This window comes from Chrysemys picta, chromosome 2 (assembly GCF_011386835.1).
Source record: "Chrysemys picta bellii isolate R12L10 chromosome 2, ASM1138683v2, whole genome shotgun sequence".
Classification (NCBI taxonomy): Eukaryota; Metazoa; Chordata; order Testudines; family Emydidae; genus Chrysemys; species Chrysemys picta.
The window spans coordinates 276,156,347-276,182,662 of NC_088792.1; the positions used below are offsets into that span (position 1 = coordinate 276,156,347).

Sequence of the window (26,316 nt, forward strand, 5' to 3'; positions counted from 1 at the left end):
TGAATACATTCATCCTATTTGTATGCATGTATCATTTTTGTACTTAACGTTATGAATATTGGCTGTATACTTGCTTGATTTCTAAGTAGCCTTAGTAGAGCATTTGGTCAGCTTCTTGAGAAAGGAATGTGCAAATTAAGTGCCCAATCAAGAAACACTTAAAGGACAATGAATCTTGTAAGGCTCCAATCTACATAAGAAGTCAACCTGAAGACGTGCAAGGTAGCATGTAAGCAATGGCTGCTGTTTGTAAAAACTGAGTCATGCATGGACATGTGACTTGCCCATGTGACTCCAAAACTCCATCTTGGAGCTGGACTTTGCATAGGAGAAGGGGGGGGGGTCTCCACCCACAAGAGGAAGTCTATTTAAGCCCGTGGGAGACGCCTCCATTTTGTCTTCATCTGGCTAAAGAGATAGCCTCTCCACCCCCCAAGGATACCAGAAGAAACTGGAACAAGGGACAATAACTACAGGGGGTGTGAGTGATTGCTGGACCCAGACTAGCAGGAGACTAGTCTGTAAAAGGAAGCTTACTGGGTGATGTTTTTATCTGTATTCAGTTTTCTTACTGTATTAGACATAGACTTGTGTGTTCTATTTTATTTTGCTTGGTAATTCGCTTTGTTCTGTCTGTTACTACTTGGAACCACTTAAATCCTTCTTTCTGTATTTAATAAAATCAATTTTTACTTATTAACCCAGAGTATGTATTAATACCTGGGGGGAGGGGGGGGCAAACAGCTGTGCATATCTCTCTATCAGTGTTATAGAGGGCAAACAATTTATGAGTTTATCCTGTATAAGCTTTATACAAGGTAAAAACGGATTTATTTGGGGTTTGGACCCCATTGGGAGTTGGGCATCTGAGTGTTAAAGGCAGGAACACCTCTTAAGCTGCTTTCAGTTTAAGCCTGCAGCTTTGGGGCATGTGGTTCATGCCCTGGGTCTGGATTTGCAACAGGCTAGTGGGTCTGGCTCAAACCAGGCTGGGCACTGAAGTCCCAAGCTGGGAGGGCATGGAAAGCAGGGGCAGAAGTAGTCTTGGCACATCAGTTGGCAGTTCCCAAGGGGGTTTTTGTGATCCAACCCGTCACAGACTTATTTAGCATCTTGCAGCAGTTTTGCATTTTATTAGAAACAATCAACTTGTCAGTTGTGTGTCTATCATAAAATTAAATCTATCAGAAAATGAAAGTGTTGAATTCCCATCCTACATAAAAAATGCTGGAAATACAAATATAATGCAAAAGGAATGAAATTATTATAAATATATATATAAAATGATGCCTTCCTCCGGATGTTTCTGTTAATTTTCTCTTTCTATGTCTGTCTTCTAGAATTTAAATTCTGGGCCAGGGACTGTCTTAATTTCTGCTTTAGACAGGCAGCAAGCTTAATGTTGATATAAATGATAAAATATAAATGATACTTTAAAGAAGCAAAATAAGTCATTAGGTACTGAAACCTGATGAATTGCAAAAAAAAGCATAACATCTTTATAGAATGGCTTAGAGGTTTACTCATTGTCAGGATAAAAGTGCTAAACTATACTGAACATTTTCTTTAAAGATAAAATTTTGGATTTTGTTGAAAATGAAAGCAAATGCCATTTTTCATTCTCTGAATATAGTATCCTCCATATTCATGACATTATATTCTACCACACTGAGAGTCACTGTAATATTTAGGAATAAATAAGGTATTGCTACATTTTATTAATATAAACTGATCTCCAATCTAAGTGCTTCACAGATACATTAACAAGCTTCCTTCTGAGACACACTTTAGACAGACAGATATGTTTTAGATTTCAATGTCCCTAATGTCCTTTGAAAACAAATGAACTCATCTACTGTAAATAAGGTGGCCATCTTTCAAAGGAAGTTAAAGGGAGCAGTGAACAATAATCTATGGAAGACCACTTCTTACTTTACTAGGAAATTGTAACATACAGGTTTAAATAGTCAAGTTTATTTTGCAGTGAAAAATACATACTTTAAAAAAAAAAGAAATTAAATATAAATTTCCATAAACAAAATGATTCCATCATGTTGTTGCACAGTTTGGAGTGTATTCTTCAAGTAATGTTGCTTAATATTTAAATGCCAAAGTCAAAATCCCCCTTCTAACATTAGAAACATAAAAATATCATATGTTATATCACTAGAAATAAGAACATCCCTCTTGAAAGTTGTTGTGCAGTCTGAAGACCCCTTTATTGCTACATGAGTATTAATTAATCATGGCTTACTTGCGCTCTTACCTTGAAAGAGACATGTTGTTCCATGTGACGTAGGAGCTGTGGCTTTTGGGCTGCAGTGTAGTCACACACTGTACATTTAAACTGCTTTCCTGAAACAGAAATAGAAAATGTGTTCAGATTGCCTCTTCATATTTAAATCCAGAAAGCTATCAATGATATTTCATGATAAAGATGATTGTTAACAGAGTAAGGATAACCAAATATTGTAAACTTATCTGTTAGAATTTAGAATCAATAGAGAGGCACATTTTGCAAAATTCTGGTCAAATAGGTCTGAACAGAATAGGACAGAAAGAGCCTTTGTCTGCTATTTTTAATTACAAGTGTTAAACAGTGAATCTATTACTTGGAATAGCCACTGGGGAAAGAACACCCTTTAGCGTAAATGCCCAGTGGACATCACTGCTGCTTTGCAAAAACATAGCTGCAAGCCCATTTATTTGGTTGTAAATAACGTAGCTCTTCAGACACGCCTGTTGCAGGTGCTTGTTCCATCTCTGTCCCAATCTTCCAACCGTTATGACTCATGTACATTTTTTATTTTTGACACTCACTTGATTTATTTTTAGAATACTATAAATTATTGCAGCTGGTCTTCAACAAATGATTTTTATTGGCATATTTCACTACAATCTTAAAATAATGACTCAAACAGTCCTGAAAGGGATCCTTGCAAACAAAGACAAAAACCCCCAAAAGCTGCCACACAGAAATAAGCAAAATAAATATAAAATAGTATGTTAACAGGCCAAGTGGTACTGAAGCTTTATGCTCAGACCTTTCACTTCCGTATGCCTGGGTTCAATGTGGGACTGAGGAAACAAACTATAGTGAATGATTTTTTTTTAACCTTGCCTTGCCAGTCTGTGCTCAAAAGGAGCCCATTACTAAAAGACTAGGAGTGTTGTAGGCACACTGGAAAAATATCTATTACCTAGAAACCAGGGACATGTAAAAGTGTTATCTGGTCACCGTATTACTTGGTCACTTAGATGACAGCAACTTCAAGCTATTGTTGATGCCTAGAAGACAAGTGAGTTATCTTGGGGGCATCTACCATGTAGTTGGTGACAGGTTTCAGAGTGGTAGCCACATCAGTCTGTATCAGCAAAAACAATGAGGAGTCCTTGTGGCACCTTAGAGACTAACAAATGTATTTGGGCATAAGCGTTAGTGATCAAAAAGATATAATTTGCTGTCACCCATTTGGAACACTGGAGAATGGATTGACATAGCCTGAATTTCAACGGTTGGAAGCTGAAGCTATGCAAATTCAGACTACAAATAAGGCACAACATTTTTAACAGTAGCTGTAATTAACTACAGTATTGGAATTATTTACTTAGGAACATGATGGAACATGATGGTCATTTCAAATTTCAATCCTGTTCTCCAAAGTGCTTGCAACCTCTCCCATCTTGGCATCATCCACATATTTAATAAGCACACTCTCCACTCCACTATCCAAATAATTAATGAAAATATTGAATCTATGAGGTCTATGAAGTAGGGGCATTCTGAAGGGGATCAAGATAGTCAAATGTGGAAACAATGTATTTCATGACCCTATTCACCAATGGGACTGAAATCTCTCTTACATTTCAAGGAGAGGATCTCTTGTTTGAGGTTTTGCAAAAGCTAGGAAGTGCTATGCTGGAACTCTCAAACTCATTCTATGACCCTATCTCCCCACCATTCACTTTTTCCCCCCCCTAAAACATTTGTTTTTCTCTTTATATTCTCCTTCCTCTTGATTTGAAAACAAATATTCTCCATCTTTCCTTTCATTCTCTCTTTCTCCCTTCTCCATGCTCTTCTCTATTCCTCCATTCTTCATCTTCCTCCCTTAGTTATGAGTTCAGACACCACAAGGATGGGGAATATTGAAATGCAGAGAGAGAGAGAGAGAGAGATCTTCCCACTTCCAGGATTTCCATACCACAGAGCTTCATTTGTTCAAACAATTTTAAATGCTTGTTAGAAAAGCTGTCAAAAGCTAAAAGGACCAAGGCAAAAGTGGAAAAGGCAGATTCACTCCAACTTGTCACAAAACAGGGTAGTTTCTTTACATTCAGAATCTTGTTAATAAAAGTTGCAAATGTTTTATACTGAAAGTGACAGCTCCAATAAAAACAGCTAAGAAAAATCTTGACACAATTTTTTTGCTACCTAATTAAATTAATGAAAGTCAGGATCTATGCTTCATTTCTACTCAAACTGTAATCAGCCTAGACGACTGAATTGTTTTCTGTCATATCACTCTTGAGAGGAATAAAGCAGAGAAAAAACAACCCACTTTATTTTCTAGTGGTTAAACTGACCTTGCAAGGCTGAAGTTTGAACAAAAAATGCCTGAATTCATAAGCCAGGAAGACAAGACAGAAACAGTGAAGCGATTTTCAAACCCATTCTGTTTATTTGTAGAATAACTGAACAACACTGGACTGTGTTAGTAATATTTGAAGGGATGGAGGCACCATACAATGGAAGGTGTCACCACTCAAGAGGCTGAAAATCCTTTGACAAATCATACAACACATCTCCAACTAGAAATGTTATCCCACTTGCCACCAGTTCTTAAAGTACGTGCAGCATTTGAAGGGATGGCATTAAGGAGGGGGATAACTGAAAACACCTGGAGCTTTGACATATCTAGGGTGGAACCCTGATACTGATGAAGTCAATGGCAGAACTCCCACCTGATTTCAATGGGGCAGGATTTCGCATATAGAATTTTGGAAAGGAAATAAAGAGGAAAAAGCAGGCAATGGAAAGGGAGGAGACCCAGTACATTTACATCACCGAGAAACAGCAGCAGCTGGAAAAACAAAGCCATCTCATATACTCCAAAGGTAGATGGCAGTCTGAGCCCTGGCAATAAAGGGCATATATTTGTTTTTCCTGTACCTAGGGTTGCTGATTTTGGTTGGGCATATTCCTAGAGGTTTCATCACATGACATAATCTTTAATTAAAGATTAATCTTTAATTCCTGGAGACTCCAGGACAATCCTGGAGGGTTGGCAACCCTACCTGTAGCCAAAGCTTCAACTCGACCAGCTTGTGTGTTAAAGTACATAGCACCAAGTCTATGCTAGAATTTTGGAAGATGTTAGTAGAAACACCTTAGCTAACATGTCCTAAAACCACACCTTTATAACCTAGTCTAGGCAAAGCCTGTGTGACTATAGCCCTATTCTCATTATGGTCAAGTTAAGGTCAACTCAGTCTATAAAGTAGCACAACAATCACTTATTTGCACACATGAAATAGATCAGACATTGAACTGCCTGATTTACAAAAACAAATGACATTTTCATGTTCAAATTTTATTATCTGCACATGAAAATAATTGTACATGAAAATTTGAGAATGAAAACACAAAAAGGTAGTTTTTTTTTAAATTAAGCCATAAGAGCGAAAGAGAAAATAAGATTTTACTATATTTTCATAATAAAATCTACCCTTACCCAATAGCTGGTTATACAAAGTATGAGCATGCAGTGAAAATCAGAAGATGCTTCTTTGTAAATTGCATCCCAAAATTTCCTTTTGACTCAATTATATGAATAAAAATCAAAGATAAACACAGCTCAGCATAGGAGGGTTTTATTTGATAGTTATTAATTTGATTCCAAAATACAGCCATACAACATCATTTAGATTGACTCATTATTGTGCTAGTGTTAATCCGGTTAGAGCCCTGCAACCTGACCCCAAAGTAACTGGACCTGACTACAAGTGTCAGGTTCAGGTCAGGTATGAAAACAACCTAACCCTCTCAGGTCGAGTAACCTCTGAACACCTTTTATCCTGTGGTGTTGGTGCGGAGTTGGCATGCCCCCACTCCTGCTGGCTGCCATCACCTTGCTATGCTGTATGCGCTGCAAAATGAGTATGCCAAGGAGTGACAGCACCTCTCACTCTGCGGTGCACACAGTGCAGAGGGGCAGTGACAGTGGCTGGCAGGAACGGAGCATACAACCACTGCTGCAATGACCCTACAGAGAGGAGGCAGTCAGAGATGGATCACAGGCTTGGGGCCCTACCAGGATGAGCCACAAGAACGAGGCAGTAGTGCTGACCCAAGTTTGGGGGGAAGTGGCAAGTTTGGGTAGGGTCAGTTTCAAAACGACTTGACATTCTCAGGTTAGACTGCCATGCTTGGATTTGGGGCAGGCTTTAAAATGAGGTCCTCTGGATCCAATTACATTGGGGCTACTAGAAAGTACAACTATTTATTGAATTTTTAATTTATTTATTTATTTTAGGAAAATAGCAATTGGGAGTGATTTAGTGATTCTAGTGAACATTACAATAATTACATGTACCCACAACATTTCTGTTTACATCTTCTTATTTTGGTTTCATTGGGACATTGGGATAAATTTAAAATATAAATCCTCTATTGTGAAGTATACATTGTAATGAAAATCTAATTTCAAAATAAATCATCAAAAGGGATGGAAAGGGAGATTGCAAAAGAGTAGCAGTATTAGAAGACAATGTTAGTGCATTAACAAAAATGTATATATGAAATAAAACTGATATTAAAAACCTGACAAAGATAGAATGGAATTATATTTGAAAAGACTAGATCAATTATAACATAGAAACATACCACAGGTTACTGAATACATAGTAAAAGTCAATGGGACTTGTGCTACTAAATCACTGAGTCCCGTTTGAAAATCCCACTCAAAGAATAAATTGTCATATTTTGAAATTTCTTATTTATTTCAAACATTGTTTTCCTTTTTAGATTTTGTGTACATTTTCTCAACCAATATGAGACAATATCCTTCACATTTGAAAACTTAATCAGACTGAAGATTTGCATATGAACAGTGTCAAGTTTTTCTGTACCACCCAATACTGCACTGCCTAAGCACTGAGCGCTAACTGTGTGTGGCAAATGCAGGGCCGGCTCCAGGCACCAGCTTGCCAAGCAGGTGCTTGGGGCGGCCACTCCGGAGAGGGGCGGCACGTCCAGCTATTCAGCGGCAATTTGGCGGACGGTCCCTCACTCCCGCTCGGAGCGAAGGACCTCCCACCGAATTGCCGCCACAGATTGCGATCGTGGCTTTTTTTTTTTTTTTTTTTGCCGAAAAGATTAAGGTCCTGCTCCTGCAATTCTTCCATTTGCCAAACTCCCACTGATATCAACAGGAGCTGTGCATATGGAATTCTATATCTAAAGGATAAGAAGCCAAACTAGCATTTTAGAAGATCGAATCTTTGGTAGTCAGCTGTCTCTCCATTTATAAAAATTAATCATGAGACATCTTCAATGGCTCCATGCAACAGATATGGCAATTTCCTGCCATATCCTTGTGAGATCTTATTGAATTAAGTTTAAGTATCTTTAGGATCTATTGTATTAAGTTAATGGTTTATATATTAGTGTGGGCTGGGATTTTACGTAACCTCTCAATAGGAGAGATGCAACACATGGGAGACCTGGGAATTCAGAGGACTATATTGAACAATGTGCCAGAGAAGAATGGACTCTTGGAACAAAAAGTGTTAAGTATTTTTTCTGGAGAATATCTAGGGGGAGGTGAATGCAAATTCCCCATGTCTGGTTAGGTAAAAAAAACAGCTTTTTGAAGCTATGCCCTCAGGAGTGGGCCTTTGTCTCATCACCTGTTACATGAGGCCAAGATCAAAAACCCAAGCTGTATAAAGAAAAGACTGAACTATTCATGGTGGGTCTGGTTCTGAATCGGAGACAGTTATGAACTTATAACCACAGGGAAACCCAGTTGTGGTTTTGAAGGACTGATGTACCAGAGCTTGAGGGTAGAGGGAGGTGACCCTGGAAAGTTTTTTAGCAAGCAATACATTCTTTTATTGTTTTTAATATGTCTTCTCTGTAATGCTTTTCACCTGAAGAATATATGTACTAATTTAGAAAGAGTTGTGTGGTAACTTATAACTGCTGGAAATTACATCGTTCGTAGCCTTGGGAGGGAAAGCAAAGCACAGATACTGGCCTGTTAGAGAATATTGCCATGTAGGCTGGGAACTCTGCAGTCTGGAAAAGCCCCAGTCAGGAAGGACAGAGAGGCAGATCTGGGCTCAAGACAGGTTACGGCTGAGGACCTGGGAGCCTAGAGTGGGTGCCCTTAAGGGATTACGGAGGGAAAATACAGGTGTAGTTGCCCTAAACTGTGACACTCCATATCTCAAAATTTTTCTTGTGAGTAAAGAAAATCGGATATATGCAGGCTCACTGATCATAGGAAAATTGCATTGCCACTAATGTGCTAAAATTTAGATAATATCTAGCACCCAAATGCATAAACTTCAATCTGTCAAACATCCACTCACCATCAGCAGTATGGAGGAGTTTATGACTCTTCAAAGTGCCTTTTGATTTGAACTTTTTTCCACACATATCACACAGGTGCGTTTTCTCAGTGCTGTGGCGATTCATATGAGCTTTCAGATTACTCTTGCTGCGAGTAGCATATTCGCAAAGAGAACATTTGAATGGTTTGACACCTACCAACAGAGTTAAAAAAATACATCACTTATGTTATAAAATTTCTAAACTGCATATTTTGGCTGGAGCTAGTGGGGGAAAGGGAGTGGGCGATTACTGGAGAGAAAAATTGTTCCGACTGTATAAACAACCTAGGCTAACATTTTCAAATTTGGATGCCTACATTTAGGAATCTAAATTTATACTTAGATTCAGTAAGCTTGATAAGTGGCCTGATTTTCAGAGATCCTGAGTCCATACACCACCTATTGACTTAACAACAAGTACTGGTTGCTCAGCACCTCAGAAATTTAGACCACTTATTTAGGGTGTGTGTGTGTGTGTGTGTGTGTGTGTGTGTGTGTGTGTGTGTGTGTGTGTGTGTGTGTGGATTCAGGTGCCTAATATAGGCATGAGAGTTTGAACATTTTGGCCTGGAGCCTTATTTCCTGCTCACTTTGTTATTTCAAGATGGATTTCTCCCATACCCCTCTTCTTCCACAAATCAGGGTGGATGGTTTCCATCCTTCTGGCAGACAGAGCCTTTGTGGGTTAAAGCAGTGGTTCTCAAAGCCGGTCCGCCACTTGTTCCGGGAAAGCCCCTGGCGGGCCGGGCCGGTTTGTTTACCTGCCACTTCCACAGGTTCGGCCGATCGCAGCTCCCACTGGCCGTGGTTCACCACTCCAGGCCAATGGGGGCTGCGGGAAGGGCGGCCAGCACATCCCTCGGCCCGCGCCGCTTCCTGTGGCCCCCACTGGCTTGGAGCGGCGAACCGTGGCCAGTGGGATCCACGATTAGCCGAACCGGCAGATGCCGCAGGTAAACAAACTGGCCCAGCCCGCCAGGGGCTTTCCCTGAACAAGCGGCGGACTGGCTTTGAGAACCACTGGGTTAAAGCACACTAGGCTGATGAGAGGCAGAAACTGTAGTTCACAAGGACCAGGCATATCAGCTCATCATTAAGGCAGAGATGGGGTCCTACAGTGCTAGTATAAATGCCTGAAATACTGTTATGAGTCTAGTATTTGGGTACCAATATATCAGCTGGTCAGTCAGTATTCAGCCCATTATACCCTTTATACAGGAAGTAAATAAAATAGTATAGAAAAAACACTCCGCTTCTAGGTCATAATCAGATGCTCACACATGATTTATTAATGGACTGAAGACACTAAAAGCATAGAATGGCTGCCATCCTCCACTTAGTGAATGAACCTATCAGCCTGAGGATGAACCAGCTTTCTCCAGACCCAGCTCCATCCGCAGATGATTTGTAACTTGGAAATTTCTACACTGCTAAATGTTGTCCGCACAAGCCTGGACACACCAGCAGCATTTTTTCATGATTTTCTATGTTTTCTATATTCACTGTATTCATCTAATATACTCTCCATCTTATTCATTGACTTATGTAAGCGATTAACATTCACAAATGCAAATGGATTTCAATTGTTTTATTAATACATTTCATTTCATGTTTTTCTGGACACGTGAATGGAGTGAATTTATTCTTGAACAATTACTGCAAATCACTGGCTTTATTTTGACTATAATATGAATTTAGTTCACCCTTCCTTATTCAGATTTATTTGAGCAGGCAACACTTTCTGAATTTACAGCAATTCATTCAGTCATAAACAAAGAGGGATCAGAAGCAAGTTCTGCATTACTTATGACTTGTCTTTGATGATGTTCGTCCATCGTTATCGATGAAGACCTCAACAACTCATTCTTTTGATGACCGGGCTCTGTGCGTCCGAAGATGACTGATCAGTCCGATTCGGGCGTGGAATGTCCTGTCACACGTCGGGCAGACATGTAATGGCACTGTCGATGATGTACGAGCAGCTCTGGACTTGCGCAGCTCACGCTTTTTTTTCAGCCTCAGCAATATGCCTCGCCTCAGAGGTATTACTGCCTGTGTGAATGAGGCTGTGCCATGCTGGACGGTTCAGTGCGAAGATTTCCCATGTGGCGGTGTTGATCTCGAAAGACTTCAAAAAGAGGTCTTCAGCGTGTCCTTGAACTGCTTCTTTTGTCCTCCATGGGAGCACTTTCCCTGAGTGAGTTCTCCGTAGAAGAGCTGTTTAGGAATGCGTTCGTCTGACATTCTCACGACATGTCCGGCCCACCTGGTCTGGGCCCTCATCAGCAATGTGTGAACTGATGGCAGACTGGCTCTAATAAGGACATCAGTATCGGGCACTTTGTCCTGCCATCTGATTTTTAGAAGCTTTCGCAGGCAGGAAATGTGGAAGTGATTGAGCCTTCGTGCATGACTCCGATAGACAGACCACGTCTCGCAGGCGTACAGCAGAGTTGGAAGCACCACTGCTCGGTAGACCTTTAGCTTCGTTGGTAGGCTGATCCCTCGACGTTCCCAAACGTTGGAGCGCAATCGGCCAAATGCAGAGCTGGCTTTAGCAATTCTGCAGTTTACTTCATCATCGATTGACACTGCTCGGGAAAGGGTACTGCCCAGGTACGTGAAGTGGTCCACTGTCTGAAGTCTCTGTCCATTTACAGTGATGGACGGTTCTGAGTACGGAGTGTGGGGAGCTGGCTGGTGCATGACCTCAGTCTTCTTGATGTTAATGGTGAGACCGAAGTTGTTGCATGCAGTTAAAAACTTGTCCATACTGGCTTGCATTTCTGGCTCTGTACTAGCATTCAGAGCACAATCATCAGCAAAGAGAAAGTCTTGAAGTACAGTTTCCTTCACCTTGGTGATGGCACGCAGTCGCCTCAGATTGAATAGTTTCCCATCAGTTCTAAACTTCAGGCCTACTCCTTCAGTGCAGTGTTGAAAGGTATCAGTCAAAGTGGCAGAGAATATCATGCTGAACAAAGTGGGTGCTAGAACACACCCTTGCTTGACGCCGTTTGTGACTGGGAAGGCCTCAGATGTTTCACCATCATCCAGGACACGAGCCATGATACCGTGATGAAATTGACGTACCATTCGTATAAATCTGTCTGGACAGCCAAATTTCGACATGATCCTCCACAGGCCCTGGCGACTGACAGAGTCAAATGCTTTCATGAGGTCCACACAAGTTGTGTAGAGTTCACGATTCTGCTCTTGACATTTCTCCTGTAGCTGATGCACAGCGAAGATCATGTCAATAGTCCCACGTCCCTTGCGGAAGCCACACTGTGATTCTGGCAGTAATCCCTTCTCCAGGTGAGTGATCAATCGGTTCAACAGAACCCGTGCAAGAACTTTCCCCGCTGTAGAAAGCGGCGAGATTCCACGGTGATTATTGCATACCTGGCGATTGCCCTTCCTCTTATAGAGGTGCAAGATGGACGCGTCTCTAAATTCTTGTGGAATGGTTCCCTGCTTCCAGAAGGACTGAAACAGCTCAGTGAGTTTCCGTAACAGCACGGGTCCACTGACTTTGTACACCTCTGCTGGTATGGCATCTCATAGACTCATAGACTTTAAGGTCAGAAGGGACCATTATGATCATCTAGTCTGACCTCCCGCATGATGCAGGCCACAAAGCCGTCCCAACCCCTTTCCCTTGACTCTGCTGTTGAAGTCCCCAAATCCTGTGGTTTAGGGGCATCTGACCCTGGGGCTTTGCCACTTGACAGCTGATTGATAGCTTTCTTCACTTCGTCCTCTTCTGGTGAAGCATCCATGGAGTCATTGACTGCAACCTGGGACATCTTGTCAATGGCCTCATCATTGATGACTGAGGGGCGATTGAGAATTGCTTCAAAGTGTTCAGCCCATCTCTGGAGAATCTGTGTCTTCTCTGTAAGGAGCACAGTACCATCAGAGTTCAGGAGGGGAAAGCTCCCAGAAGACTGTGGACCATAGAGTGTGTTGAGGGCTTCATAAAACTGCTTATAGTCGTTCCTGTCCACATATGTCTGTATTTCATCTGCTTTGGCGCTCAGCCACAAGTCCCCCATTTTGCGCAGTCGGTTCCGTACTGTTCTGCGAGCATTGATAAAGGTGGTCTTCTTTGCCGCTGAGGATGGATCGTTTTGATATGCACGATGCAGGCGGTGCTTCTCAGCAAGTAAGGCCTGGATTTCTGCATCATTTTTGTCAAACCAGTCTTGCCACCTGCATGTGGAGGGCCCCAATACCTTTGATGCAGCTGTATGGACAGTGTTGCTGAATCACTCCCAGTCTTTCTCAGCGCCATCCTCAATACGAAGATCAGCAAGCTCATTCTCTAGGTCTTCCGCTAGATTTTCAGTGATGTGGCTGTTCTTCAGCTTCAACACGTTGATCCTTTTGAGAGCCTTACAGCCTTGTGGTCATCTCTTTGGCATGATACGGAGCTTCATTTTGGATACTATGAACCTATGATCCGTCCAACAGTCAGCGCCACACATAGCTTTTGTAACCCTGACATCTGGTCTGTCCCTTCTCCTGATGATGACATAATCGATCAAATGCCAGTGCTTGGAACGGGGATGCATCCACGAAGTCCTGTTATGGGTAGGAAGGCGGAAGACAGTATTGCTGATCAGAAGGTCATGTGCTGCACAAGTTTTCAGCAGTAACAGGCCATTGTTGTTACACTTTCCCACTCCATTTTTCCCCGATGACTCCTTCCCAGGCTGCAGCATCACATCCGACTCTTGCTTTAAAATCGCTAAGCAGAATCAGCTTGTCTGTGCGGTGCACTGACGATAGCAGAGTATCTAGATCTTCATAGAATTTATCCTTCACATCCTCTGGGTTGGTCATTGTAGGAGCATATGCGCTGATCAAAGTAGCTTGTTTTCCTTTTTGAAGCGGAAGCTGCATTGTCATGAGCCAGTCATTCATACCCTTGGGGGAACTAGCAAGTTTCCGAACAAGATGATTCTTGATGGCGAAGCCAACTCCAGATTCACGACACTCATCACTGCTGCGGCCACTCCAGAAGAATGTATAGCCACCGCCTGACTCGGACAGCTGTCCTTCATTAGTAAAGTTTTGCTAAGGGCTGCAATGTCAATGTTGTAGCGTGTGAGTTCTCTAGCGACAAGTGCTGTTCTTCTCTCCGGTCTGTCTGCCGTGATGTTGTCCAGTAACGTGCGCACATTCCATGTGCCAATAGTGATCGGTGTCACTCTAAGTTTTGTTTTTGTTCGACCGCTTTTGTGGGATCCCTGCCAGCCGCGGTATGCTGGCCAGGGTAAGGTGAAGCAGGCAATGTTTAGGGCACCTTTTCTAGCCCCCTCCTCATTCTACGGAGGCGAGCAGTGCAATGCTGAATAGGGCTGCTCAGTCGCTCAAGAAGATGCTGAGCTCCACTGCTGCTTCGATCAGTGAGGAACGACCATTATGCCTGAGCCGCCTATGTGCAGGTCTGCGGCTACAGCTCCCAGTGTATCCACACCTGCTGCTTCGTCGCTCGCCCATCGCCACAGGACTTGATATAATGTAATATGATATGATATGATGTCGAGACTTGCGCGTGAATTGGATTAAAGTGAGGGAGAGTTGCGCGACGTCAGCCTCACTCTCTCTTCCCAGTTCCTATCTGTATCCAGAAGTCGAGATGGCTGGAGATAGGGCAGGGCACAGTGGATGACCAGGACGCTTACGTGTCTTGTCGTGCTCTTAAGCGTTGCATAACGCTTGCCGTCACCACCTTCCTGACCATTGAACCAGGCTGCCTCAGTCAGCCGGATCCAGCCTTCGCATGCAATGGGTAGACAGGCTCTAACTCTTCGAGAGTCTCCTACTCATCGGCTACCCTCACCTGGTTTAGCCTGCCAGTCGAGACGGTCTCCGGGATGTGGCCGCTGTCACATGCTGACAGCTACTTGGAGCCACAGGTGAGAGCTGGGTGTCAAGTGGGGACCAAAATGGATGAGCTACTCCTAGGAGTACAACTGCTCCCCCATCAGAGGTACTACCCCTCCCTGACAACCCCGTGTGATTGACACAGGGAATCACAAGACATGTAGTCTGGTAGGAACTGGAACCCAACAAACAGGTTTACTGAACTTTTACTTTGACTTCAAATAGAAAAACTTTATTAAGAGACAGCAGGAAACTTCAAACTCTCCTACAGGACTGGCTTGTGTACAGAGTACTAAACAAACATGAATAGGATTGAAATGTCATTCGCTTTCAATTTATTATTTACTATATTAATTAAGGGACCATAAGCAAGGAATATAAAATAAATGATGTAGATTAAAGTTTAAAATTGAACATCATTACCTTCATGAGCCCAAATATGACGCTGAAGGTCTGATCCATTCTTCATAAAATAGAAATCACAATAGGGACATTTCACAGCTCGTTTTCCAATTAATCCTTTCAACTGAACCCTCCTGCCGAGAATCTCTGAGATGGTGCTCATTGAGACCTCTGGAAAAAATATGCACGAAAACAAGGCATTCCAGACAGGCATGCACAGAATTTGCTCCAAGATATACTACATAAAATAAAATATTGCAGATCTAGATTGTTCCTAACTTGTGTCTATTTAAGTAGCTTTCCTTAAAAAAAAAAAAAAAAAAAACACTTTCCACACAGACAAGGCCAGCTCAAAGAAAACAGCCTTATTAATTTATGTATTTTTCCTGCATTAAACACTGACTTATTCACTGTGTATCCCCGCGCAGCGACTTACTGCTTCAGTGACAAATTAGAGCCTGCATGCACCACGGGGTCAGAAGTCATTTTCCAGCTATGAATATTCTCAGTACACCAATAGGTAATAAGGCAACATTTAGACGCTAATATTTATAAAGTTTCAATGTCTTCGAACAGGTTTACAACATTTGTTAAAGGTTTCACTTGAGATTTCCAGAAGCGCTGAGCATCTCTCTAAACTTCAGTTTGAGTTGTGGTCATTCAACCTCTCTGAAAATCTAGTCTTTCATTTAAAAGGAAAAAATGAATAGCCTAATACTCTAGAGATGTCATAATAGCTTTAAATAGTTAGGCTTTATTATTTAAAAAATTAAAAATCCTAACCACACATGCTAAGAGACATTACTTAATGTTCTTTAAAAGTTCCAATCATCAATGATGGACTTTCAATACTTTCCTACTATATGGTACTAAATTATAATAGTTAAATGTTATGTGTATATGACTCTTATTGTGACCAGAAACTTTAAGCATTGAGAACAGATGGAATCCTAAATAAACTAAAGTGGAATTCTAGCCCCAGTGACGTCAATTGGGCCCGGATTTTACATCTATTGTCCAGAAACTTGGAACAAGCAGAAGTGCTGGCTGGGGAAGTAAAAATATCAGGTTTTCTGCTTGCTGAACAAGAAAAAAAGACTGAGAGCAGGTTAGCTGACATCAGAGTCAGAGGGGAGGGAGAAGCTGTCAGAAATATTACTTTATGATAAATAAGAAATGGTTTTGGTTTAAATTAATTTTTGATAAGTTCTTCTAAAACTCAAATCCTTTGAACATTATCTTGTTTTGCCTTTCATCTTTATTCTCTTGCCTCTGCATTTTAAAAAACAATTGCATTCACTCAGTTCCAGCACTTGTCACTTTATGCTATCAGGACCTTTAACACCCCTTAATGTCAATTTTGTTTTGAATGGAAATATGCTTGCGATCAAAAAATAATAATAATTCCTGATGACCACAAAGGGAGGATACATGGGAGGGTGTTATGCAAATATTTTTCTTTTAAAATCTAATTACAAATAGTCTTTTGTTGTATATTAGCTTGCAAAGGTTCTGTGTATCTTAATAACGTTTCTTTAATATATCACTGAAGTGTCTCTATTAAACATGCTGTGCTTTTTGCAAAGTTCTGATAGAATCCACTCTTCATCTAAGGAAAAAAATTATAGGCCTTAAATACTAAAATTGAGCAGATTTTTAACCTTCCTTATTTTTATTAGTTAAGTATGCAGCACTGGGCTAGCAGTTTACAGAATGTTTCCTGACCCAACCAGCTCACCCTCCAGTACAGACACAAGCAAAACAATTCAGAAAATAAACAATGACTACGTTTTCAAGCAATTGGGATAGCTTGTATGAATGTATATAGTATTCTACTTCTCTTAAAAAAGCAAATGTATATTTGTGTACAATAATTTGTTTATATACACCTCTACCCAGATATAACGCTGTCCTCGGGAGCCAAAAAATCTTACCGCGTTATAGGTGAAACCACGTTATATTGAACTTGCTTTGATCCGCTGGAGCGCACAGCCCCGCACCCCCGGAGCGCTGCTTTACCACGTTATATCCGAATTTGTGTTATATCGGGTCGCATTACATCGGGGTAGAGGTGTATTTGATATACCCATTTCCCTCACCCTTCATGCTTCTTTGTCTCTCTTTTCACTGTGACCTCGTCAGGGTAGGAATGATGGGTCAAACTGACATTCAATGGGACTTGGCTGCTTTTAAAAATGTTACCCACTCCATATCTCACTACATGTTTGCACCCGTTAGCACATTTGGTCCCCAATTCTGATTGGCGGCTTCTGGGCACCATCCATAATACAAATTAACAACAGTAATATAGAGCATGTGGTGCTGATATGACTCAGAGGTAGGGAAAATCTTGCAATGGTTACTGTTGAAAGTAAGCATCCCGTACTGACTACTATCAGTAGGATACACTGGACTATGGCCTGACCTGCTGTGATGTATTTCAGACAGTTATGCTTAAACTAGCTGGTTCCCCTGCCCCTTCCCCCCGCCCCCCACTAGAGGCTTGGCCATGACCAGCTAACACGTTATTAAAAAGTGTTAAACAATGTCTATGCTAGGTGCCAAGCAGTGTTTAAAAATGTGTAAATTAAAATGTGTCAGCTAAGATTTTTTTTATTTTAAATGTACCTATTTAGCCAGGGCCACTGTGATTCACCCTTTTTATGATCAGGGCCCTTTTTGGCTTGAACAGTAGATATTATTGAATAATAAATATCCTTTGATGTATAAATAGAATAGACACTAGCATGTAGAATTGTCAAAAAGAGTATCACCATGAAAAGCTAGCTTTTTATTTAACAGACAAGAAGGGCTGGATCCTGCAAGGTGATGAGGACTCAGAACCCAATCCAGCAGTAGCTTTTAAGCACACAAATAGTTTAATTTACTTTGATGGGACAATTCAGATGCTTAAGTGCTATGCTGAATCAGGGACAGAGGGCTCAGCATGTTGCAGTGTAAAGCCCACAAATATCACACAACACACCCTTTTACTCTGTTCCCACGCCACAAATTAGCGTATTGTATGTTTACAATCTAATCCCTAAAGATCTGTAAACTCTACTGAAGTTTTAATATAACTAGTTTAGAATAAGAATGTAATTTTTTTTACACAGAGCAATAGCGTTATATTGCTGACTCCAGGACAGTCTTCCTTTGTTGCACTAGCTGTAGAAATGTTATTGTGGTTTGTCTTACCAGGGTGATTTGTCTTGATATGTGATTTTATAAGTCGATCTTCAGAAAATGACTTCTCACACACCGGACAGGAATAACTCTTTTTGTCCTTAAAGGAAAGGAAGAGATTACATTAGACGTTCACTGGGCTGATTACTACACTCATTACACACTGAATCATATATGGCTCCCAACAAAGTTACAACCAAAATGCTCATATGTGAATCACACTGAGCATTATGAAAAGCTAATGCCATTATTATAATGAAATATAATGAAGGTGTAATATAAAATTATTCTAAAAACCCCATGTCATTAATCCTGGGATGATTTAGTGCTTTGATTTGTAGCACATGGGGAAAATGTTAAATAAATTAAAGCATTATGATCTACCTAACTCTTTACAGAATTGGGAAGTGAAATATTATTGTACAAGTCACAGATCAGAAGGAAAGATGAAGGGTTTGATGTGAGCAGGAGTATTCAATTTTTTCATCATTTGATCAATCCATCCTTCCAAAGCCAAAGGAACAGATCTCATTGTGGCCTTAATTCTGCAGGCCTCAGCCAGGACATACCTTTCTACCACAGTTCAATGGGACTTTGCTAGAACATAAGGTGATTATGGCAGATTTCATTAGAAAACAAGGGTCTATGGTTTCGAAATGCCAGATAAATATTCAGCACTAAATACAAATATATTATTATTATTCAACTGTTTCAAGTTAAAAATTTTTGTCAGAGTTTCATAAGTGTTACTTATAAAAACATTTTGATACTATAGGTCAAATGGAATTAGGGAGTGTGCTAGCAAGATCTTTGTTTTCTTTTGCATATGTAACATTATTATTTTTTATTACTGTAGCACTAGACGCCCCAACTAAGACTGGGACCCTTTTGTGCTAGGTACTGCATAAACACACAATAAGAGATTGTTCTTACCCAAGTTCCAGGGGACATAAACAAATGCTTAAGTGCTTTAATAAATCAGGGTCTATATCATGAGTTTATCTTCACTAATACAAACATCACCATTATAAACAAATTGTTGGACAGCCCTTAGTTGTCAATAGTTGCATAACATTTTTCATTTGTGAGGTGGAGAGGAATTTTGGAAGAGATCTTAGCTGCACTTTATCCCCATGGAACACTCTATAAAGTGGATCCGCAAGTAGAGCTGGAATCTCGCTAACCCTTCTTGCTGAGATGATGGTCACCAGGAAAGCAGTTTCGAAAGAGAATAAAAATAATAAATTGAGCAGTCCTTTGTGGGTTCCAAGAGAGATGCCAGTCATGATGGAGGTGACTCTCGAACTGGTGGGTACGCATGGATTAGGCCTTTGATTGTGGGGATTGCAAATAGTGTGTAAGCCTGGAAAGATAACATACCAATATTGCACACAGAACAACACTTAATTGAACAGATAGTCTTCCTGTTTGCTTCAAATGGAGGAACTAGTCCAGGATACTGCGGATAACAGCCTCTGAAGGATACAGGCCTGCTAGGTATCCAAGATGGAGAATCTTTCCTATTTCATCCTAGAGAGGAATCTGGTGGATTGTTTCCTCCTTTCTATTAGAATATCCTAAATGGCAGACTTAGCTGACTGAACCTCTCATGGGAGACTTTAATCACCCTGATATCTGCTGGGAGAGCAATACAGCAGTGCACAGACAATCCAGGAAGTTTTTAGAAAGTGTAGGGGACAATTTCCTGGTGCAAGTGCTGGAGGAACCAACTAAGGGCAGAGCTTTTCTTGACCTGCTGCTCACAAACAGGGAAGAATTAGTAGGGGAAGCAAAAGTGGATGGGAACCTGGGAGGCAGTGACCATGAGATGGTCGAGTTCAGGATCCTGACACAAGGAAGAAAGGAGAGCAGCAGAATACAGACCCTGGACTTCAGAAAAGCAGACTTTGACTCCCTCAGGGAACAGATGGGCAGGATCCCCTGGGAGAATAACATGAAGGGCAAAGGGGTCCAGGAGAGCTGGCTGTATTTTAAAGAATCCTTATTGCGGTTGCAGGAACAAACCATCCCGATGTGTAGAAAGAATAGTAAATATGGCAGGCGACCAGCTTGGCTAAACAGTGAAATCCTTGCTGATCTTAAACGCAAAAAAGAAGCTTACAAGAAGTGGAAGATTGGACAAATGATCAGGGAGGAGTATAAAAATATTGCTCAGGCATGCAAGAGTGAAATCAGGAAGGCCAAATCACACTTGGAGTTGCAGCTAGCAAGAGATGTTAAGAGTAACAAGAAGGGTTTCTTCAGGTATGTTAGCAACAAGAAGAAAGTCAAGGAAAGTGTGGGCCCCTTACTCAATGAGGGAGGCAACCTAGCAACAGAGGATGTGGAAAAAGCTAGCGTACTCAATGATTTTTTTTGCCTCTGTCTTCACAAACAAGGTCAGCTCCCAGATTGCTGCACTGGGCAGCACAGTATGGGGCGAAGGTGACCAGCCCTCTGTGGAGAAAGAAGTGGTTCGGGACTATTTAGAAAAACTGGATGTGCACAAGTCCATGGGGCCGGATGCGCTGCATCCGAGGGTGCTAAAGGAGTTGGCGGATGAGATTGCAGAGCCATTATTTTTGAAAACTCATGGCGATCGGGGGAGGTCCCAGATGACTGGAAAAAGGCTAATGTAGTGCCCATCTTTAAAAAAAGGGAGGAAGGAGGATCCGGGGAACTACAGGCCAGTCAGCCTCACCTCAGTCCCTGGAAAAATCATGGAGCAGGTCCTCAAGGAATCAATTATGAAACACTTAGAGGAGAGGAAAGTGATCAGGAACAGTCAGCATGGATTCACCAAGGGGTGAAACTAAAAGGTGTCTGGGAACACTCACGCTTTTATATCATCAAAAGTTTCCATAAGGGGAAAAGGAGGGAGGAGTAAATGGTCCCAGTGGACAATGTTCACTAGAAGATGTTGGAAGCTTGCAGTGCAGGTGACTTGATCTCACAAATGGAGAATATGCAGCAGCACCTCAAAGAACTATTAATTTGAGGGGTGGAGATGAGAGCAAGAAGCATAGCCCCATTAGACCCCAATCTGCCACAACTGACTTTGCAGCACCAGACTTCACACTATCTAAAATGATAGACATTAGAATGTTACAATGACACACTAATATTTGCATTAAAAGTTATCTTTCCAAATGCTGGATTCCTTTTCAGCAGTGTTTTTCAAACTGGGGGTCCCAATCTAAAAGGAGGTCTATTGTAGGGGAGGGTCACGAGAGCGGTGGCTTCTGGCCGGGTGCCCAGCTCTGAAAGCAGTGCCACCACCAGCAGCAGTGGTGCAGAAGTAAGGATGGTGTGGTATGGGGGGAAGAGGGGAGGTCTCACTTTTTGAGGGGCATTGTAACAGCCTGAAATATTTTCAAAGGGTGTTCCAGGAAAAAAAGTTTGAGAACCCTTGCTTTTCAGTGTTTGTATTTAGAGTTTTAAAAACATATGCAATGCTAAGATTATTCTGATCTAGTGGCTGTTCACAGTGGCCTATGTGAAATGAGTTGGTGGATCTCAATTTATTCCTGAATCTCACCACATATCCTATTATACATAATGTTTAAACAAAATATAAAATATGTATTAATTAATAGCATAGGGATGTTGAGCTTTTTTTCCGGTTCATTGTACTGTTAAGTATTTTCAGAGGCGTCTGGAGCATTTAGATAGGCACCTCTTATTTTAGAAGTCTAAATAAATTGAAAAACTCATCAGGAATTACTTTCAAAGAAATGTTATATTCAGGACAGAAAGAAATAGTAAGGATGTTAAAGTTAACTGGAAAAACATACCCACCAATATCAGTGCACAAATGGTTGTACTCATATCTATTTTTCCAGCTCTGAGGAACATATGCACCCAAAATTATCAAAACTGGTTGCCTAAAGTTAGGCACTTAAATAAGTACTCTGATTTATAAGAGGTGTTGGGCACCTGCAGCTCCCATTAAATTTAGATATCTACATTTAGGCCCCAAGTTTGAAAATGGCGACCACAGTACATTTCACTCTCGCTTTGCTTTGTGTCACAAAGGGGACATTCTTCTGATGTAGCTTTTGGTAGGTAAATACTGTATTAAGTTGAGTTATATGGACTCATATGGATATTTCTGGGCCTATAAACACAGAGGTGTTTGTACAGAACATAGAGACACATATACTTTACAGAAATTTATAAATACACACCTATATAACTGACAGAGAATCTTATTTTCAAATTACCAGTAAATACATGTAGAGCTACAGTACCAACAATAATATTTTTCCACAATGACTGATTTTAACATCAAAGCCTTTAAAAAAAAATGTAGTCAAAATCTATTTCCTTGGGCAGTTAGAAAGTGATCTTTACTAAGTTCTATAATATATGCTCTTCAAAAACTGTGTTCTTCGTAGTCTCACACAGAGATTGCACTTCTCAGTACACAGTACCTTCAAAGTACGCCTTGTCAACCTCCATAATCCTAGGGAGTGCATCCAGCTGAAGCTGAACCTTTCAGAGTTGTTTGTCCACGTCAGCGCCACAGAGTTTCACAGGGTTGCATCATCTAGTTCTGAGTCTAAGAATATTCCTGTCACTCTCCTTCTGAGAGCTTGTTACAGCACTAGTCCTTCAGAGTAACCCTGTCACTCTCAGAGCCAGCCCTTAAGAATTCCTCTGTTACAAATTAAGCATTTCAGAGCTTACCCAGGTCATAAATGCAGAGTCCCAAAGAGGGTCCCCATCACAGCTCTTGCTATTCTGAGTGCCCTTGTCATGGATGATGACAAAGGTGTTAAAAGGACTCAGATGGAGGTTGTAATAATGCCCCCAGCACATTCACAACATCTGATTTTTTTCCCTTTTGTAAGAATAAACGTCATTTATCCTCTGCCTTATCAGGATACCTGCCTTTTAAATGCCTTTGAAGATTTTCTGAAGGACACAAAAAGGCAAAGTGCTCTGTGAGCTAGCTCTACCTTTGTTATAGATTGGCAGCACGATCCAGTCAGCTACTTCAATTTCAAAATCACAACCAGTTCCTGAGACTTAGGCCAGGTCTACAATAAAAAAAAGTAGGTCAACCCAGCTACGTTGCTTAGTTATAGTTAAACCATATAGTTTGACTGACCTAACCCCAGTGTCGACAGCACTAGGTTGACAGAAGAATTCTTCTCCCAACCTAGCTACCGCCTCTTGTGGAGGTGGATTCATTACAGGAATGGGCAAACCTCTCCCATTGCTTTAGTGAGTGTCTACACTGAAGCGCTACGGGGACACAGCTGCAGCAGTTTAAGTGAAGACGGAGCCTTACTTAATGTCCCTATTAACTAACTTAGAGAAAATGCAAGAAGCTTAAAAAGATAAAATAATTTCTAAACAAAGAAAAACAGTTAGATTTCTCACTCTGTGAAGGACAACAGAATCAGATTCATAAATGCTCTCAAACCTTGTGAATTAGGCAGTCTATTACAAGCGGGTGGAATTTCTTAATTTAACTATGCTATACTTCATTACAACATAAGGCCATTTACACATATGCCTTTCATTATATGAATGTATTCAAATCTTGCTACAAATGAATCACCAGATATATTACGAATTCTACACACAAAGAACAGTCCATTGATCAGTGTATTGCTTCCCTGAAGCACATGCAAGCTTCAAGATTAATTAAATGGGTAAGTGCACTAGTATACAGGCATTTAAAAAATCCCAGTCTTATGATATGCAGCACTTAAAATATGGACAGACCACTGTGAAATTTATTTAATGAAGCAAAAGTGCTGAACCTAACCTTAGCCTGGATACACGAGAAACCAACAATAGTAGGATATGATATAGCACATGCCAGTGGAGATGCTCTTTGAAATGGCAAGCAACTACGTGATGTAACAAACCTCTCCTTTGTATACACTGAGTGAAATCCTGACCCGACTGAAGTCTTTGGGAGTTTTGCCATTGACTTCAATGGGGCTGGATGTTGCCTGCTGTTTTTACTACTAGAATGATTTTGCTAGCAGTTTTCCTAATAACTGACACAGTTCAAGAAATGCATCAGGGTGAACCTGGCATAAATCGCCTTGTGGCCATGAGTACACAGAAATTATTCAGGTCCAAACTAGACAAAGGTGGTACAGAATGAAGAATTAATTTGTATTCCTTTTTTGTACTAGGGATACTTATTTCATTTGGAGGAAAAACCTGCAGAAACTGATATTACTATTCATTATGTGTATTTGGGTAGCACCTAGAGGACTCAGTTAGGAATTAAGGCCTCACTATGGTACTGTGCAAACACAAAAAAAAATGGCTGATGGCCCCCTCCCTGAAAAGTATACACTAAGTAAATATTAACTATGAAAATAATATGAATATTTATTTGACATCAAGTTTTCTCCACACTTTGATTCTGAGTGACTCCGAAGTATACACATTAAGACTGCAGTAATTTTCAACACAAGTATCTATTATTCCTTCCATTAATCACCCTAGAACAAATGGGTTCTCTGAAAGGGCTATATAAACCTTTGAGAAATTATCCTCATTTGATCTATATTGCACAGATTAGATTGCTAATTCATATGAATGAATATGACCTGACTATTCAATGCCCTGGCCACTATGCAAAAAAATTTAAAAACCCATCCCGGTTGTAAGATCAACTGATGCTTCTGAGTACAATTCAAGGTATTGGTGGTTCTTAATGCCTTAAAAGCCCAAGACTGGGGGTTGAACAGACAGCAGAACATTTTTGGTAATGAACCCTCAGCCCTGAAATTTGATTCCTCTGAAACAAGGGAGACTGATGACAAGTTGGCCATAAAGAAGAGGAACTAAGGAAAGAGACAAGTGGTTAGGGAGGCAGAAGAATGGGTAAGGCACAAAGGGAAGTGCGGTTGGGAGGGCAAGAAGAGACCAAAATAAATCAGTAAAAGAGACCGATACTGGCTTGCGGCAGGAGGCAATAACAAGTTAAGAATAACCCTCAGGAAAAATAGTTCCCTCCATTGTGCATATTGCCCTCAGTCTTCAGCTTTGCGCAGCATAGCACTGTTTCTTCCCCACAGAGCAATATGTTTTTGCTACTGCTCTTTCAGATAGTCATTTTTTTTAATCATGCTAATAAAATAAACAGTAAGTTAATATAGAAGCCTACAAGAAACTTGTACTCATAGCCAGGGGTCTCAATAGTTTTAGACAAGCCGCAGCTTACATAAACAACACAAAGATATGTCTAAATGCCAAAAATGAAGAGGAGAGAAGCCAAAAAAGGAAACAGACAGCACTACTTATTCTTGAAATGAATAATGCAAGAAACAGCCCAATGTCACAAAGCTCCTGCTCTGGCACAATGGGATTCATTCACCTCATCACCAAGTCAAAGTATTGCTAACATATCACAGCACTTCAAACTTTCCATCAAAATTCTACGGTCTCCCTATTAATTTTCTCCCTCCACACACCATCTTCTCTCTCTCTCTCATTTCCTTCCCAACCTATTTAAAATGTTTTTATCATTGTATCTTACAATTTGAAGAAGAAAAACCTGTTGTATTTTGATAGTTTGACTCAAGAAATTTTTATCATTTTACAGCAATAAAAACAAAAAAGAAAAATGTCTTTCACTCCTCAATAGAGAATAATTATTACTAATTGGCTCAAGCTGGCCAGTGCTGTATGTTGCTGTGCAATCCTTTCCATGTGTGTCTACCAATGTAGTTCATCCTATCATGCAAACCTCTGCTATGACAGAAAAGAAATCAGTTACCAGGCAAGTAAAAAAAATACATTCGAAGCCTTGAGATGTTACCTGGTATATAATGGCAGCCTGGTTAGATGCAGCAGGTGCCACCACAAGGGAATGAAAAAGAGAAGTTGCTTACTTTATACAGTAACTAGAGTTCAAGATGTGTGGTCCCCATCTGTATTCCATTGTAGGAGCATATGGACTCCACGTGCTTGAGACCAGAAGATTTTTGCTAGCAGTGTCTGTTGGTCTGTGCCTGAGCCCTTCCTCTCCTCACACTCTGAACAGAGGATATAAGGGGTGGTGTGGACAGACCACCTCTCCAGTTCCTTCTCTATCATGAATCATATGTAAGGCTCTGAAGCAGAAGGGAAGGAGGGCGGGTCATGGAATACAGGAGGGTGGGTAGGAACCACACATCTCGAAGAACTCCATTACTGTACAAGATAAGTTACTTCTCCTTCTTCATGTGATGGTCCTTA

At 40.9% G+C, this 26,316-nt stretch overlaps 1 protein-coding gene across 2 annotated transcripts in view; it reads right to left on the reverse strand.

Moving 5' to 3' along the window:
• ZFAT (zinc finger and AT-hook domain containing) overlaps nucleotides 1-26,316 on the reverse strand; it is a 140,015-nt gene that overhangs the window by 42,195 nt on the left and 71,504 nt on the right. For both annotated transcript variants that reach the window (XM_005291035.5, XM_065586219.1), the window contains exons 8-11: nucleotides 18,115-18,202; nucleotides 14,938-15,087; nucleotides 8,599-8,772; nucleotides 2,267-2,355 (exon numbers count right to left, since the gene is read on the reverse strand). In XM_005291035.5, the coding sequence (XP_005291092.2) occupies nucleotides 2,267-2,355; nucleotides 8,599-8,772; nucleotides 14,938-15,087; nucleotides 18,115-18,202 (501 nt within the window). The remainder of the gene's footprint in view (nucleotides 1-2,266; nucleotides 2,356-8,598; nucleotides 8,773-14,937; nucleotides 15,088-18,114; nucleotides 18,203-26,316) is intronic.